The sequence below is a fragment of the Cuculus canorus genome, chromosome 11 (genome assembly GCF_017976375.1).
Source record: "Cuculus canorus isolate bCucCan1 chromosome 11, bCucCan1.pri, whole genome shotgun sequence".
In the NCBI taxonomy this organism is placed as follows: Eukaryota; Metazoa; Chordata; class Aves; order Cuculiformes; family Cuculidae; genus Cuculus; species Cuculus canorus.
The window spans coordinates 17,472,308-17,490,871 of record NC_071411.1 but is presented as its reverse complement, the minus strand read 5'-3'; the positions used below and the strand labels follow the sequence as shown (position 1 = coordinate 17,490,871).

The window sequence follows — 18,564 nt, the reverse complement described above, 5'->3', positions numbered from 1 at the left end:
TCCAGGCTGAGCAACCCCAACCCTCTCAGCCTGTCCTCAAAGCAGCCCATCCTCCTGTCCCTTCAGAACAAGTGTATAGTAGTGTGGAATATCCAAAGGCCTTCAACTCTGCGGAGATTTGGGTGAACTGGCTGTATTTTTGATGGTTGTGTCAAAGGAACAAAAAGCTTTTCCAAGAATCAGACACTGAGGATGTTGGATTATTGAGACAGCCATGTAAAATAACTTGGAAAGCAGCTTTTGAAATAATAAATTTTCCCAGGAGTTTTCCCACTTTTCCCAGGAAGTGTTAAAATTGTGTGTTTCATTCCCATTCAATTAGAATGACTCTAGACATGTATTAAAGGTATTTAACTCGCCTCTAACAACTAGAAGGCTTTCCTGAGCTTTGGTTTGTGAGGAATGGAATTTTGGTTTTTTAGGATGTTTTCTTCAGTCAGTTTGTTTTTTAAAATGTAGAGTCCATGTTTGAATGTATCCTGCTCTGCTCAGAGGGAGGGAAGTCATCCTACTCTCACTGATACAAATTGAAGTGTTTCGGGGGGAAGGGCTTATATGATTTTCCTGGTAGGCAGCATTTACTTCATAAAAGTACTTAAAGATGAGTTTTGGAAAGCAATTTTGGTTTTCATTTCTGTGTGAGTTGTGTTATCCAAAGCAACTGTCTAGAAAGCTCCTTGGTAAGGAGCTTCTGTTGCGTGTTGTAGTTCACAATTTATGGAGGGGAAGTTTTGAGCCAAATTCAGTATATCAGTGGTGTCTCCCAGTTCTAGTGTACTGTGTGCTTACACAATAGGTGGCAAGGCTTTGTCCAAAATGCCTTTTTTTTTTTTTTTTCTTTTTTGTGGCTAAGTGATTGAAAGAAGACTGCTACTACCACTTGTGTTATGGTACTGGGGGAAATACTGCTATCTGAACTATACCTGAGATATATATATTTGTGCTTTGGCTGGGCAGAGCTCTCTCCTTACCTGTTGTTCCTTCTGCAGGACTTGCTTTTATAGCCAGCTGACCTGCTTTGTGTTGCCTACCTATTTCAACACTGCTGTTCCTATGGGGTGTTTGGAGAAGTCCAGAACGCATCAGCCCTCATTTGGGAAGTTTCCTTTGGCACTGTCTGACTATCAGCTTGTGCCTTGAAATGCAGGGCCACACACCACTATGTCCTTTGCTAGAAAAACACTTGCAAATCTCTTCTGTTTGTGGCCTGAATTTAATGATCTGAAGTGTTGGCTTGATAGCCTTGATAAGAATGCTATTTTTATATGTGAAGTAGGTAGAGTGCAGAAGTAAAGTCTTCACTGTGCTGTCAGCATGTCTGCTCTGAGGATTGTTTGCAACTGCATAGGATGCAAAAGGTGTTCTCCATGCAATGCTGCATTTCCCTGTCCTCCTGCTTATACCGTCGAGAGTCATCCTGGATAGCCATGATGATGTGAAGGAAGGCCCGTCCTGGGAAAGCACCAAAATCAATCTAGATAGATGCTTCTCTGCATCAGCAGTTTTATTTAGTATCATGTTAAGAGTTTTCCTGTGCTCCTGTGAACAGTGTTGGGAGATCAAGGCTTTGCAGGAATCACTGTGGTGTTCATCAGTGCAGCGGTTCAGCATTTGGGTTGTCTGTACTGTTGTGGTGGCCCTGCGATACCCTTTCTTGGACTCCTTTGGCACCTTTCCCCAAGTGCTCCGCACTGTTGCTGGAAGCAAAAGCTTTTGAGCAATTCCCCAACACAAAGCAGTGCATTGTGGGCCAGTGCTGGGAGGACTGGCTCAACAAGTTTGGCAGCAGTGGCTTTGGCTTCCTGCCTACTCTGGATAGGCACCAGTAGAGATTGCCATAGTCTCTGAGCGGGTTTGAGCTGAACACCTCAGCCTACGTCCTGAAATTCATGCGCGTGCAACTGCCGTGTCTGGCAAAGGATCTGCCTCTGTTGTTCTCCGAGGTATGTGTGCAGTAGTTCTCATTTTTCTGCTTTAGGAAGGTGGATGTGTTATTTGTTTTCAGTGTACTGGAGGGTGGTAAATTCTACAAATTTCTTACAATATCAAAGGGTCCTGTTTACCTTTAGATTTCCTCTTATCTAAGATCTATCTAGTCTTGCCGTTGTCATCCTGAGTCATCTCGGGGAAGTTAACAGTGCTCTGAAATGTTCTTTTCTGTGCCTTTTTTTTTTAAATGCCAGCTCGGTATGTTCTTTGCTGTGGCTCTTGCTTAACACTTACTCCATATGGCTTCTGTGACATCTCTGCAGACCCTTGCCAACAGGCGTAGTGCTGTAACACAACGTGCCATGACCACTGCTTGAGGTCTGTGGGGATCTTAGGGGTACAGGACACCGCTTCCCTGTATCTCATCGTGTGGCCATACACTGAATGTGTTTGATCATCTTGTATCTGCATCAGGATGGCGTTTTCTGTCTTGCTGCTTGTATAATCATGTTTATTCTTATGTCCTATTAGACATGAGATGTCTAAAAATTAAAATTTATGTCCAATTCGGTACTTTTTTTCACCCAAGAGCGGAGCATTTTGTTTCCTAGCTGACCTACAAAAGGGAGAAAAGTTTCCTTTTTTACCCTCCCACTGTGTATTTACGTCTATCTTATGTATCCATAGACCATGTTCCTGAGTGTGACAAGAGCACTGTTAGCTGCAGAGGGACCAGAGGAGAGACATAGTCTTAGAATTATCTGTCAAAAATATGTATTAGACTAAACCAACCACATCAGCATGTTAAGCAGCTTGAGCAAATTCTTCTCTTCTTCCCTTTTGTTTTGTTTTGTTGTAGGTATCACCTTCTCTCTCACAATTGAGCTGGTGTTCTGGTTATGTTACAGAGGTGCAGACCGTGAAAGAGCAGAAAAATTACTTTAAAGCATCTCAGCCCTTTCAGATCTTCTGCATGTAGGATACAATATAAGGGATCTTCATTTTTTTTAATACATCTACGTATAAAAATATTACGAGTTGCAGTCCTTCCCAGCCTGTGTGCGTTTAAGTGTGAAATGTGTGATTTCGGTAGCAGAGAACTAGTGCCAGATGTGGAAGAATAATGCCCGCTACCAGTGTTTTCTAAGTCTTTTGTATTTTGTAGCGGGTATCATGTATTTTATGTGTAATGTTTGGAGAATGAATTCTGAAAAAGTTTGTGAAGACAGGCACTTAAAATAAGGTGGATCGCGTTTGACAGTGAAGAAATGCATCTTGAAATAAGAATAGCGATGGGATTATTCAAAAAGGGAAAGGATGGAAGGCAAAACCTAAATTTCTTCTTTAGAAAAATTTAACATTCCTTAACAATAAAAAAAAAAGAAATCACTTCCATAAAGTTTTTAAGCTGAGTGGGGTTTGTGTTGTATACCAAACAGCCAGTGCTGGGATTATTGCCCTTGCACTGTGAACAGGTAGCCTGATTTTCTTCAGTGCTTGCCTTTTTGGTTGCTATAACTATTTGTGAGAGGACAGCTAGTGCTGGTTTGAAGCCTGACACTTGGGAGTAGACAGATCCTCTTGCGGAAGGGAAGCTCTGATGGCTGCAGCTCTCTATGCCCGGAAATATATCAATTGTGAGAAGTAAAGAGTGACAGTTTACTGGTTCCTCAGCTGGATAATTGAAATACTCGGTTGAATTTCTTTGTCTAAAGGTATGCAATGGCCAAGTTTAAAATACTTTGTGTTGCTACACGTGTGTTCAAACACATAAGAGGTGGGTTAGCTCTTTTACCGCACTACAACAAAACCATTGTTTTATTTTCCACTTTATCTTTTAATCTTATTAAATATCACAGTGCTATTGGGGTTTTCTTCACTATGGTACATTTATGTGCCTGTTGCTGTGCAACTTGCATTACTTTTTTATTATATCAGATCACCTGCTAGTAAATCTGTAAAGCAAAGGAAGTAAATTTTGAAGGGAAAATTAATAGTGCCTGCCAAATCGAGAGATGTGCAGAAACGTAGATTGGTGTGTGAACATCGACAAGCGTTGGTTTCCTTATAGCTGTATTGACGTGATCAGAACAGTCTTATTTGTAAAGTGGATGTTCTAGTGCATGGAGAGTAGGAGTGGCAGGGTGGAGTGGTTGTAGGGAGTGGGATTGCCTAATAAAAGGAAATGCTGAACCAGGATTCAGTGGACAGGTTCTCTGTAGTATTTAACTTAATTTTTCTTTTTGATTATGCTGCTTTGCTCCCTCAGGTGTCAGGTGCACAGTGTCAAATGTTTGCAGAGTGTTCTTCCATCCCTGGAGGTGTTCAGGGCCAGATTGAATGAGGCTTTGAGCAACCTGATCCAGTGGAAGGTGTTCCTGTCCATGGCAGAGGGGTTGGGACTGGATGAGCTTTAAGGTCCCTGCCAATGTAAACTGTTCCATGATTCTGTGGTTCTATTCTTTGTGCCAAGATGCAGCGTCTTTGCCCGATTAAAGAATAAAGCTGCACTGTTGTCAGAGCAGAGTTGGGGTATAGTCAGCCAGGAAGAAGGAGGTAGAAGAGGTGGAAAAATGAATGCTATGCGTGTCCTGTGTAGCAGGGAAAATAAGATGTTAACTGGTGATGTGTTTAATATGCAGATTGCAGTAATGTCATCATGCAAGAGGTGCCTAACTGTCTCTAGTTCTTATTTTTATTAGTTTGAAAATGCTTATATTTTTAAAGACTGCATTGACTCTGGTGTTTCTGCTGTCACTTTTTTGTTTCTTTTTTATTATGACTAAATTTTGTTGTTTTCTCATCTCACAAAAGATGCACTCGTGGGTACACTGAGTTCCTCCCGTTCTCAGTTAGCAAGAAGAGAGGTAAATCTGTAAGTGAATGGTTTTTCTATTGCTCTGCTCCCTCAGTTCCTGGGTACTGAGATACAGTCAGCATCCAGTTGCGTTGCTGTGTTAGGGACTGTTACATAGGGAAAGTTGGGAAAACCCACGCATGGCACTTTTTTTTTTTTTTTTCCTGAAAAGTGTGCCTGGATCAGACAGAGATGGGAGAGAGCAAGGGGCTTGGAACAAGTTCACCATTTGCGGTCACGATGTGTCAAAATACTTCTGCTGCGGGGAGCATTTTTCTGTCAACCCTGAGTTTAGGTTCAAATAAAATAAGCTTCCTTTTTCCTGCTACAAAAGTACAGCTGCTACGGAGTACACTGAGTGCTGCCTGTGGAAGTGGAGGAAACGCCAAACCTGTGGATGTTAAAATGCCTGAGCGCAGCAGTGTGCTTGGGGGTATATGACTTAAGATACAATTTAGACTATTCTATGGCTGATTTATTTAATTTTAATTGAGGCTATGTTTGTGACTAGTTGCTTATCCAGATTTTTTTTCTCCCCTCATAATAGACCCTGGTTTTCCTGCATAATAACTGAAATGTTTCTGGGTACATTTACATATTGAGTTAGCCCAGATTTTAATTTTACTGTGAAAACTCCAGGTTGTTTTTTTCTTTAATTCTCTTTCAGTTTTGTGTTATAATCACAGAATTAAACTCAATTTTCAGGGTTCCTTAAGCTATTTTAGGCTCAGACAGGTAGCAAATAGAACCATAGAGTCGTTTACATTGGAAAAGACCTTTAAAACCATCAAGTCCAACCAAAAAACCAATAAATAATAATTTGCTGACTTGCTTAAAATGCAGCAGTGGTCCAATGAGGTCATGTCACCTAAAAATAATGCATGACTGAAAGATTTCTTACATGACAAATTGTATGTACAGCATTTGCGTAATACACAAATTGGCTGGAGAAATGTAACATATCTCTGAAAATTCATTAATGAGTAAATGGGAATAGCTTTTGCAGATGACTGACCTCATTAAGATTGCTGATGAAAACCTGATGTAACAGAAGACAATATGCACGGGGAGATCTCCATCTGCCAAAAAGCTTTTGATAAACTACTTGTGTTTAATTGAAAAATTTATTGATCAGTCTTTCTACAGACCATCTTCTGTAACCTTGCTCACTGAAACTTTGTATTATTGTGTATAATAAACTTTGGAAACATCTTTAATAGTTTTGAATGAACAATTTGCTATACATTTGTGTTAGATTTTCCAAAAGATTAATTGTGTGGATGAATTTATATACAACGACTTTAAGCAAATATGTAGATGTCTGCTTCAATGTGTGTTTTATATACAATTACAGGAACATTCAAATCTTGGGAGCCTAAAATTAGAACTCCCAGCTGCACGTGTTGCTGCAGGTGTGTGTGTGTGTGTGTGTGTGTGTGACACATTTCTCTCTGGGATTTGCCGTACAGTTTTTATTGGTGGGCATGATACAGACATTTTCCAAGACTGTTACATTTCAGAGAACAGAGGACGTAGCGATTGTCAGTGTTGCAGTCCACATCCTCACAGAGAGCGAGAGGAAAGGCTACAGAGAATTGCAGTGATCATAACCTTGCCAAGTGGCTGGTGTTGGGATCTGCTGCCTGGGTGTGCAGGGAGAAGTCTTACTGCCTACAGTATGTGGCAAACCTCTTGGCTCGAGGTGAAGCTGGAGGAGACAGTGCAGGGGATGTGATTTCAGAAATGAAGCATGTCTGAACCCAGGGAAAATGTGAGCCGGGAGAGGTGAGCCTGCAGGCTTCCAGGTTTCACTGGGTGCTGCTTTGAGTTTGGGAAAGCAAAATAAAAGCTACAGAACCGTTGCGTTGGAAAAATACTGTCTTGAGTTTCAAAAGGAGACTGTAGAGAGAGGACTCTGCTCTTGGAGATAAAGCCTTCTAGTGCTGGTAAAGACTTACAACTGATCAAACCTCATCCTGCAGCTCTTGTGCCTGCTTAAATGAGATCATGGGGTTTTTTGGTCTTGAAGTGAAAATCATTCCCTGAGCCAAAAGCCTCTGAGATCTGGGTCTCCTTAGGACTTGAATAAAATGCTGTGTAATTGCTATCTTTGCCAAAGTGGAAAACGCAGTAAAAACATTTAACCAAGTCTTCAGCTGTTCGTTCCTTCAGCCGATCAGTCAGCAACTGCACGGTGAAACAAAGTTCACGCACTTGTGCTCAGAGCCTGAGGAGAGCTGTGCTTTTCCAGCAGCTCCACAAATAGCCAGGTGCCCAAAGCTGGAAGTGAAAAAAAATATGTTACTTAATGGACAGAGCAAAGTTGGCAAGGAATTTAAAAACTAGACAGCCTTGCAGAAAATACTTATAGCAGTGCTTCCCTCTGAGCCTGCAAGAACCGGCTCAGCTATGGGAATGTCTGTGGGTTTTGCTTTATCTTGTGCTAAAGGTTTATTTTGTATCTGAGGCAACATAAGCATGAGCCTTATGGGACAGACTTCTTAAAACCAGTGTTTCTTTGTGTAAATGTGACTCTTTGGTGTTCACTTTGTTTGATTATGCGTGTTCTTTGCAAGCACAAATTTGTTATGCCTGCATATATGGTTCATAAAATACTTATGTGCTATTCATACATAAGTGTTCATTGCTTGAAATTTTGCAGAAAACCCTCAAGTAAGTTTATTTTATCAGAATCCCTTAATTTGGTTAAAACTTGTGTAAACCAGAGTACTCTGAATATTATGTGGTTTTAGTGTTGTTCGCTGTATCAGTTTAGCAATGTGTTTTATCATCATCTTGCGTAGTACAACAGTAAAATATTTGCCAGTAGTTTAGTTTAATTTCAACATTGATGAGTATACAAACCCACATGTGTTTATGGTTGGTAAGCACTTGAGTGTTTCTGGAAAAGAGTTTGGAAAAATATTGTGTGGAAAATAATATTTTAGCTGCAGAAAGTGAGATATTTGTGTATGAGAGGTAAATTTTGACATGCTGACTTAAGTAACTTCTTTTAAAACATTCACATCAATTAAAATAAGGGACTATAGGTCTTTAAATTGATGGGAGCTTTCCTTAGGATATGCCATTGGTTTGGCCAGAGCTCAGCTTTCCATCAGAGATCTGCCCGGCTTTGGTGCAGGCTGTTCTAGAGGGTCCTGAATGCTGCTCAGATACCTTCCTGCTTCCTCCTTGCACCTCTCTCCCTCAAAGCACAAGCTCTTAGAAATAGTAATTTGACGGATTTTGTCTGCTCTCAGGTGTTGCAATGACATTCATGTTCTCTGCAGCCATAAAGGTTAAAACAATAGGAATGTTTCCATCACTGACGGGATCTGACAGTAGCTGGGACAAGTGTTGTAAGCAGGTTATAGGCGGTATTGCAAAACTTCTTTTCCTTCAAGATGCCAGTGAGTTTTAAGTTCCTGCAGCTGTGTTTTTTCTCCCCTGTTAAAGTTTTTTTTCAGATGTTACCGAGGACTGGTGTTACCTTAAAGAAAATTTATAATAAATCTTGCCTTTGGAGAAGGAGATCTGCCAGTTAGGTCATGTTAAAACAAGGTGTACTTGCATAGTTTTTTACCTCAGTATGATCAAGACTTATTATCTTCTAACGAGAAGGGAAAACACAGCTAGTACGGAGCAAATGCATTCAAGATAGCTTTTGTGGATGTTATTTGAACTTCTTTGGTCCATGAATTGAGTTCAAACAATCCAGATTTGGCAACATTTCAAAATAATGGCATATATTTACAATTCCCTTATGCGGTACCTCCGAAACAGTTCTCTGGTGTCTTAATGGAAAGCCTAGGGAACTGATAAAAGTTGGTACATTTACTTAGGGTGGGTTTGGATCTCGGGCCTCAGTAAAAAGCAAAATAAATTCTGCGTTTGGGGAGTTGTGGAGGTGATAGGGAGTTACATATGTTGTGAGTGCGAAGTTAGTCTAGGGCATCACATTTTAATGCATCTAGGATTAACTATGGTGATTAAAAAATATTATGGAGGTGTAATCAGGTTGGTGGTGTGCAGAAGGCATGTTGTGCTGTGCTGTAGTCAAAACGTTTTACTGTTTATGTTGGGCATTAGTGCGAAATGTCGATTGTCGAATTCCACTAAATGGCAAACAGCACATGAATGTTTGTGATAAATCACATTTGGGCTTTAAAAAGCACTCTTAATAAGCAGATGCTGGGAATGGGTAGGGAAGAAGTGAGCATTAGAGTTCTGGCTTAAATAATAGTTCACTAGTGCTTTTATGTATTCTTGTCACTTTTTTCATCAAGTTTTTTATTCTTTTGCCCTAACTCTGCCAGAGTTTGTTCTTTGTCCTTTCACTTCTGCCCTTGCTGGTTTTGCTTTCTCTTCCTCTCAGTTTTTGTTCTCCTCCTTGTAATTTTCACTCGCGGTGAGCAGACTTCTGCAAAATAAGACATTTGTGTTCTGGTCTCCGCAGCCAGCAGGATGGGGGCTCTTCTGACTCTCTTCCTCTGGAGTTCACTGTCCTGGAGAAGATTCTGACTTCACATTTTTCAGTGATGCTTCATTTAATCTCTAGAAGGGATGTTGTCTTGTTAAATGCTAGGATAGATGGACTGGTGGTCCTCGTCTGAAAAGAGACAAGAAGTTTTTTAGGAAATTTGATAAATTTTGGAGCTTATAAGAAATCCAATAAAAATAGGCAGTGGAGCTGTGGTAGTTACTGAATCTAGGAGCTCAGTAACAGCAAAATGCTGACCTGTCTCTAGCTGCCCAATTAACCCCGTTTTATTTGTGATAAGTAATAGAATTGAGAGTACACAGACACATTTACTCTTAAAGAGCATGAACATCAGTTTCTGTAGTGTAACTGTCACAAAATAAAATGCTGAAAATACTAAAAAAATATTAGGTGACCTACGTACTTCTGCGTTCTTCAGGATAGGAGGAGATGGCAGCTCAGTTTGAGGAAGTTTTTCAGAGCAGACCTGCTGAGCTCCATGTCACTTGATGTACGATGTGCCAGGTTTTCTGTTAATGTTTTCTCTTTTATTAGAAAAGATGCTGTATTGGCCTTTTCCAAATAAGAAGCATTTTCCTTGTTACATGCTCACCAAATATGCAGTTAAGATATCTCTGAATTGCCTGTGACACAGGCTTGTTCCAGTCTTGGTGAAGAGTACAGCAATATTTAATTTAAAGTTACCTTTTTAAAACACTGTGACTAAGTCATTTGAAAGGAGCGGTGAAGTCTGGAGGTCACAATGCTCAGAGGTTTCATATTGTGGAGGTAAATGAAGTTAGTTTTCTTTATGGTGTTAATAGAGTTAACATAACTGGCAGCTCCTATACAGTATTTGTATGTTGGTGCCGTATAATTCCATGTTTATGGGAAAATGAAAGTTTGTCTTGATTTAAATTTTTAGCTTGACCTTGAAAAGCATTCCCAGATGGAGAGGGTTAAATGAGCCCAGCTTTGGAAGAGGAACATATGAATCACGGTTGCTAGGCTCTTCCTTGAGAGACAAAGGCTTTACGTTTACAGTGGAGTGTTTCAAAAAGTAATCTTTAGACTCAGAGGAACTGTGCATTTGAAATGACACTAGTGAAATACTGTAAACTTCATTAGACTTTTAAATAGAGAATTTGCATGCCATTAAATGAGATGGCTATAAAGTATTAGACATTAGAATATCGACTGCAAGACTTGTCAACTTTTGTAAGTGGTTCGGGGAGAACAGAAGAACTGGATATTCATCTCCTATTCGTGGTACATACTTGCATATGTTTTGTTGAACTATTCTATATGTTGTTCTCCAACATTTGTGTGGTCTAACTGGTCTTTCTCATAGCAACGCCATAGAGGTGTTTGCCCAGATAGAACACGGAAGCAGAATCTAAGCTTTCCCTGAAACCTGCTCTGACTCTGCTTGACTGAAATGGCGGTGAAGCACCTTAAACGCGTGGACACTTACCTGCCTAACGTTGAGCCCCCTGGGATGGGAAAGCTCAAAGAAGTTGAATTCAAGACTCATCCAGCTGCCTGAGCTGGTGTTGGCTGGATCACGCTCCTTACACTTTCAAACACATGATTGAGACTCATGTTCAGGTGTCTTTAAGTACTGACATGACTTTCTGCCCCCCGTGCCTGGTCTGTGGTGGCTTAGTGCTCAGCATAGCCAGGTTCCAGGGCTGCTCGGGGCCCTGTGGGTTTCTCTGACAAAAGGATTTGATTGTATCTATTATAAATAGATGCTTTGATAATAAAAAGCTCTAGTTTAGTTTGCATCCTATGAGAAAACAGATGGAATTGCATTTAGGACTCTCACCTTCCCGCTTCTTGCTCACTGGTTGGGTTTAGATGCCGCTCTGTTGCGGGGCTGTGGGAGAGCACTGGGGGTTAGGAGGTATCTTATGTGGACTTGGGTGGTCTGCCTGCAGGCATGTGCGTGACTTCCTTTGGAATCACGGCTGTGATTTTGAGTGCACGGCAAATCCCTTTTTCTGCGTTAGCTGGTATTATTCTTTGAATGGTTCTCTATTAGTTTGTGTATATCCTAGTGGTACGGCATTGCTTCCTGTCCCATGGAGCTTTGATTTTAAAACTCTGGAGATGGGCTTCACGGTGTAAAGAGGGCTCGTCAATTATTCAGATTTTGGCATCTGCAAACTGAAATTTTATAAAAGAAATATGTAATATTTATATATAAAATAAGTAATTTATTTTAGTATATTTTAATATAGATTTACAGCAATTTCTGCTGATTTGTTTCATTTCTAGTTTAAAATTGCAGCTCTGTATTGCCAGCAAATATTCATAACAGGGTACTTAAACAGAGCTAGTGCGATGGCTCAGCCTGGTCTCCTGGAGCGCTTTAGCCTTCAAGAGAGGCAGGAGCAGGCAGTCCTTCCCTCACATCCAGGCTGTGTGATGTCTGCGACGCCTGTGCTGGCTAAAAGATGCGGGAAGGAGCAGGCTAGAGATTCACAGCTTATTCGGTATCGGGCCTGACTGTGTGCTGTGAACAATGCCAATCGCAGACAGCGTGTGCTGTTAGCATCCATCCGTCGTGATCTGTCAGCAGTCCGATGGCAGGGACCCTGCAATATTTGCTTGTCACGTGGAAACCTTCTCATGCAGGCGTATCCAAAGAGCTCCTGCGTGGAACGTTAGCAATGATGTTTAAGTTTATACTACTTTTCCCTTAAGTACCTTCATATTCCTTTACAAAGAAATAGATATTGTAAAATAGAAGTTTATTATTCCTGTCTGATTCCCACACCCCCAGCACATATTTGCTCAGTTTTGCCTAGTTTGCAATAGGCTACGTGTGCCTGAGGTCTAAATACTCTTTTTATAAGTAACATATAAAGAAATAAGCAAGAGTCACTACTTATTGAAGTGCAAATCCATTTATAATTAATTAATTTATTTAATGTAAGCTCGTTTGCGAAAAGGTGCCTGTGATTCAGATAAGCATAGCTCTGAACTATTGCAGCCGTGTCAGATGCCCGTGGTTGTTGGATTTGCGTCTGGCTGCAAAATCCAGTTACAGCTGTTACTGCAGGTATTGTGCTTAATTTTAATGCACCACTAAGAAGATTTTTTGAAAACCTGGTATAGACCTTATTTTTTCAAGAAAAATAATGAAATGTTTATAATGAAGGCACTGGTGGGAGCCCTTTGTTCTGGACACTGTTTGGTGTGGGTTCGTTCTATTGCGTGCAAGAAGTAAAGTGGAGCCGGTGGGGCTGTGCAGGGCTGGCGGCAGCGACCACCGGCAGCACCTTGGGCTGTCCTGCAGTTGTGCCTCAGATGCAGCCCACTCCATCTTGTCATAATTGGTGTTCCAGTCATGAATGCAAATAAGGATGTTGGAAAAAATGCATATAAGCAAGTTAGTGACTTTAAAACAAAACTCTGGGGTCAGTTCTGGCACAGAGATAACCAAGTTTAACTTGATTTCTAAGTTATTGTTATTATATCTATTACTTGTGAATTTTTAAAGAAAATAAGTCTTTTTATATCAGTTTTTAACCTTTAAATAGTGTTATAAATCCCTTAACTATGTGCTTCAGCAATGATGATTTTATACTATTATGTTTGCAGTTTCCTCTTTTTTTGTCTTCCAATGACTGTGTAACATTTTTAGTTACATAAATGTAATTTACCTTTAAGTTATTTAGCAAATGTATTGAATGCTCCAGTACTCTTGGAATGCAGTTTTAAAGTTAAACTGTACTCTTAGGAGACTGTATTCTTCAAAACAACATTGTAGAAATTCGTTTCATGAGTAAAAGTCTGCAAGTATGTGTGTTATCTCCAAAATCCACACATGCTCCAACACACTGTTATCTCTCTCTGTGTGTCTCTCTCCTTCTTACGTAGCTGTTACACCGATCTCTGGCAGCAGATGGCTGGACTATAATGCACTGTTAAACAAATAAAACCATTGGGCATGTAATACTGCCTGGAAAATGACTGCGTGTTTAAAAGGGTTTAAAAAAATTTAATAGAAAATAAAGTTCTGGTTTAAATTCATTTAATGAAATTGAAATAAAATCCAAACCCCTTTCAGAACACATAAAGCATCCCCTCTTATGTTGCGTTGTCATTTGAAGTCAGTCTTGTTTTTATTACATTCTTGCATCTGGTATAAGATAATCAGTCCTAAATCAGTTTTCTTATAGATGTTTTATACAAGTAATCACTCATTTTACATTCGTCTTTTGTACAAAGATTTTTGCTTTTGTAATGCTCCAGCACGAAATTATCTATTGCATTATATGCTCTTTTCTCCTCATTTTCAAATTTGATACAAATGTGTTATAATTATGATTCAACACTAGTGTCATGGCTCTGTAATTAAACTGTTTTTCAATAATTGTCAGCAGCTGAGAGATGCCATTTTGTCTTTTTGTTTTTAGATATGCCAATATTTGGTCTTTGCCCGGCTCATGATGATTTCTATTTGGTGATGTGTAACCACTGTAATCAGGTCGTAAAACCACAGGCATTTCAATCACATTATGGTAAGTGCTTAACTATTTTTAATAATTAAGGGTGAGGTTAAATCAGGATTAAGCCTGGCAATTTTTTTTTTCATCGATGGTACATAGATCATTACATTATAAATAATGTCAAAGAACGTAACCTGTGTTTAATCATTTTATACACATTGTAATGCAGTTGCGTAAAGATCTTCTTCCTTTTAATGTTTTTAATGCCTTCTTGAAGTGCTGCATACATACAGCTTGGTTTTGAACTGACACGTATACTGTTTCGCAGCCAGTATCGGAGTCTGTGTCTGTCATTTCTCCTTGTGTATTTATACAGATTATTTTTACGTGGATTCTGTTACAGTGTTACTGCGAACTTGAGCAAAAAGCTAACCTTACTAATTATGTTGTAAAGCAGAGTGTGCTTCCAGTGGCCAGTAAGCTTATTTATTTAGTTTCAGAAGTATCAATTTGTATTTGTTTTACTGGTCGGATGGGTTTGTATACAATCGATGCTAGGAAGCTCATGTGTATTGGTTTGTGTTAGCCAGTGTTTACAGAGGACTGAAAAGATGTGAAGTGCTACTCAAGTTCAAGTGCTCAGTTACTTCCTTCAAAGTGAACTGCGGGAGGTGGGCAGTTCTTTTCCACAAATTAATCTTAAACAATTTCATGCCAGTATTTGGCTAGGAAATTTTGGGTACTTGGCTTTCCATTTCTTGAGGAGTTCTGGAGATTTTTCTAACAAAGTGCTAGTAAGAAAGATGGACAAAGCATCTTCTGAACTACTCCTTCCTATTGCTGTGTGTCTGTGTTTGTGTGTATTCCCTTTTTTCCTAGCCCAATACACCTACTGATTGCCTCATTCTGGATATGGGTGATGAGGCTCTTTTTGAGAATAAGGGATACCTTTTCTTGCATCCTAAATATTTGGCAAGAAAAGACATACTCCCTTCTGTTGCTTCCTAGACCCTGGGAAGGGATCTTACCCTTCTTATCCTTTCCACCTCTCGCTCAAGGTTTGTATTATAGTGCCTCATGGGTTATACCCTGACACTTGCTGTTTGATTTCTGCAGTCATGTCACACAGGGTGTCTTGAAGAAGGATCTGATAGCTCTTGGGACATAATTCCTACTATAGTTTGGTCATTATTCTGTGGATGGCAGTAGTCATACCATTGCTTTTAAACCCCCTAGTTTTGTGGACCTAAGTCTCCAGAGCTGTAGGGAACCAGAAGGGCACCAGCTTCCTTACTCTGGTTGTGATAAGCCTTTGTATTAGCTGAGAACAAGTCCAGCCCTTACCAGCATAATTTCTCTCCGGTAACTGGATATGAATTTGGGATGTTCAATGAGTTCTCCTAAAATAACACATTAAATTGATTCTGACAGTTAGAAATAAATTGGAGGGTGTGGGGACAGGAACAGGGGACTGGGTGGTACCCAGTTCTGAGTGTTGACATGTTGGATCTTCCACCTCAAAGCCAGTTATACGGAACCGACTTGGGTTGGTAGCGATGGAGAGCTGTGGGTACCTGCAGACGCTTTGGGTCGTTGTCCTGAAATGAGCAGGGGATCTCCAAATGCTGTTCGACAAGCAGGTGTCTGTACTGTAGGAAACAGTGTCATAGTTGTTGGCACAGCAGCATTGTGGGCAGATTAAAGAAGCAGTTGAAGAACTGAATAGGTGCAGAGTTGCTTCTTGACTGCAGGCATGGAAACATGAGGCGTTGAAATGCTGCTTGTACCAATGTTCAACTTGTTCTGTGAAGTTATTCCAACTCTTCTTTAAGGATTATTTGCATTTAAAAGGGACAGAGTGAGGAGGGAACTACAAAATCAAGGTTTGGAAAATACTGTTTTAAACAAGAATAATGCTAACGTAGCGTTCCCGGTCTGTATCACATTGTAGGAGCCTGATCTCTAAACATGAAACCTTCTCCAATATAAACCTTACATTACATACTTTGAGAGAAAAGTGGAAGGAGGGAATGGAAATGATGAGATTATTAGTATTTCTTAAGCCCATTCTGAACAATGTAGACACTCAGCAAGGGCTGTGGCGTGCAGAGGAAACAGGCGGGGTCATTCTGCTGAGAAAAACAGGCTTGGGTGGGGTGAATGGCTTTAAAGGACCTCAGTTTGCCAAACTAGTAGCCTCCAAAAGGTGAGAAAGCTGAGTCAGTGATTTTGGACAGAGCTAGCGCTCTTCCCACTTTTTACCAGACTCTGCAGCCTTGAAATCCTTACAGAGTTGTCCCACATTTAAACAAATTTAATGTGAAAGCTGATAAATACAGGAAGTGATTTGGTCACAGGTGAGGTGTTGGTTCCTTAACACAGTACTTCAGGAGATGGGAATCATCAAAGTCTTTAAAACAGAGTTTGTTTAAAACAAGAAGTACGCTGTCACTCTCTGGATTGGTTACAGTCAGTTATCCATGGGTTAGATGTCTTATTTGTAGCATTATTTCAGTGACTGATAAAAGAAAGATTACTTCAAGTTCTGAAAAATTATAGTGCATCAATGAAGCCATACCTTCGTGATGCTCTTAGGATCTTTTAAAGTTATTTTTAATTGCTACCAGAGAAAAGAATAATCTCTTAGGATATTCTACAACCCCTGGTAGTATGGGTCACTTGTTCTGGATGTTCTGTGAAACTTGTCATGTGGGGATTTGTTTGCTGAAGTAGAATATGCTCTTTTAAAATGTCACTTTTTTCAAAGGAAGGCTCAACAAACTATTAGCTAAACCTAATGAGCTAATTAATTTCTTCCAAAGTATATTTGTGATAAACTACCTAACTAGATGGGTTGAAAGTGCACTGCAGCGCATATACTGGCTTTTTTCCCTTGACCACAGGTAGCAAGAAATAATTTAAATGTAATGTTGTTCATCAGAATATGTGACCTTTTTAGTAAAATACTTTTGAGACAAATCAGATTTTATACTTAACTGATACTTTCATATATCATGAGTTTGACAAGAAGAGATTAATTCAAAATTAAATTCCATGTTTTGAAGCAATTTAAGCATGCATTTGGAGTAGGAATTCATAGACTTATAGAATGGTTTGGGTTGGAAGGGACCTTTAAAATCAATCCAGTTTTAACCTCCTGCCATGGGCAGGGACACCTCCCACTGGCTCAGGCTGCCCAGGGCCCATCCATCCTGGCCTTGAATGCCTTCAGGGACGGGGCAGCCACAGCTTCACTGGGCAACCTGGGCCAGGGCCTCACCACCCTCATAGTGAGGAATTTCTTCCTAATGTCTAATCTAAATCTTTCTCTTTCCAATTTAAAGCCATCTCCCCTTGTCCTGTCACTCCATGCCCTTGTAAAAAGTCCCTCCCCAGGTTTCCTGTGGCCCTTCCAGGTACTGGAAGCTGCTCTAAGATCTCCCCTCAGCCTTCTCTTCTTCAGGCTGAACAACCCCCTCTCTTTCAACCTGTCCTCATAGCAGAGATGTTCCAGAAGTCTGATAACTTCGTGGCCTTCTTGGCCTCCCTGGACCTGTTCCAACAGTTCCATATCCTTTTTATGTTGGGGATAATTGCCAATTTAATAGTTCTATCCCGTGCATGTATACTGTTACGGATTTGTAAAACTTGATGCTGTATTTGTTATGCATAACGCCACACGTAAGTTAGTTTTTTAAAAGCAGTCTAATAGAATGAGTTATCTGAAGTCTCCTGGTGGTCCTTCTAGCCTGTGTGGAGCAGATGACCATCAGGCTGCTGGCATGGGTTTGCTCTCTCAGCTTCGAGTGACTGCCATGCTGGGGATCAGCAGGGCAGGAGTGGGCCAGCAGGTCGAGGAGAAGCTGTTTCAGGACAAATCCTCCGTTCTGTCAGATCTCAGCTGCTTCACTATGGGGCTGGACAGGTGATTTCGGTCGTTATTGCTGGTGTTCTTGCTGCTGCTTTTTGAATGGTTACACTTTTCTGGTATCAGCATCTTCCTTGGGTGGCTCAAGATAATTCAGAGGTGAAGGATGGGAGAAAGCTATCGTGTTTAGATGTCAGTCTCATGGGTGGAGCGCCTGAGATCACTTATCTTTTATGGTAACCTGTTCTGAGAAAACAGTATATTTCTGCAGCTGGAGTATTTCTCTACACTCTGGATGATCATGTGCCAACCTCTCTAAGTTCCATGTCACATAGACTCTTCCACTCTACTTAAATGGGGAATATTTCTTAAGTCCCTGCACAGTTTTCTCTCTTAATATATAAATTCTGACAGTAAAAATTACTTTGCTGTCTGTCAAATTGCTAACTGTCACGTTCCTCAAGCTGGCCCGCTTCGCAGACAGCAGGATGTGCCTGTGTCCCTTTTTTCTCCCCTCTCTCCTTCCCACAAAAACTTGCTAGATACAGTTCCTGTGCTGCACTGAAAGGTTACTCTTTGAGGAAGCCATCGCGCCAGTTATTCCGGGTTGTCTATGAAAACCCTGAAGTGACGTAGTTCTCGGGCTGTGTGACTGTTTCTTGGTATCTCAGCCATTCTATGGGTTTTATCCATCTCCCTGTGCTTATCAGCCTCGGGTCGAAGGGGAACTGCTTCTCTGCACCATCTGGGCTGCTTTGTGGCTTGGAGAGAGGAGAGAGAGCTCAGTAAGAGGGGAAGTGGCATCAGCATAGAGACGTGGGGCTTCTGCCTTCTATGTTTTCCTAGTTTTTATTTAGAGTTGATTGTTTCCTCTGTGCCGTGGTTTCTGTAAATGCAAAGTGGGGTTAAACTCTCAGCAATGCTAATGAAGGCTACCTGTAAAACTTAAACCGAGAGTGTCTGTGAGTCA

General features: G+C 40.6%; 1 protein-coding gene across 3 annotated transcripts in view; it reads left to right on the top strand.

Annotated features, from left to right (window-relative positions):
* ATXN7 (ataxin 7) overlaps positions 1 to 18,564 on the top strand; it is a 90,304-nt gene that overhangs the window by 39,190 nt on the left and 32,550 nt on the right. For 2 of the 3 annotated variants that reach the window (XM_054076483.1, XM_054076484.1), the window contains one exon: positions 13,694 to 13,798. The exons of the other annotated variant lie outside the window; for it this stretch is intronic. In XM_054076483.1, the coding sequence (XP_053932458.1) occupies positions 13,694 to 13,798 (105 nt within the window). The remainder of the gene's footprint in view (positions 1 to 13,693; positions 13,799 to 18,564) is intronic. 3 annotated transcript variants of the gene reach the window in all.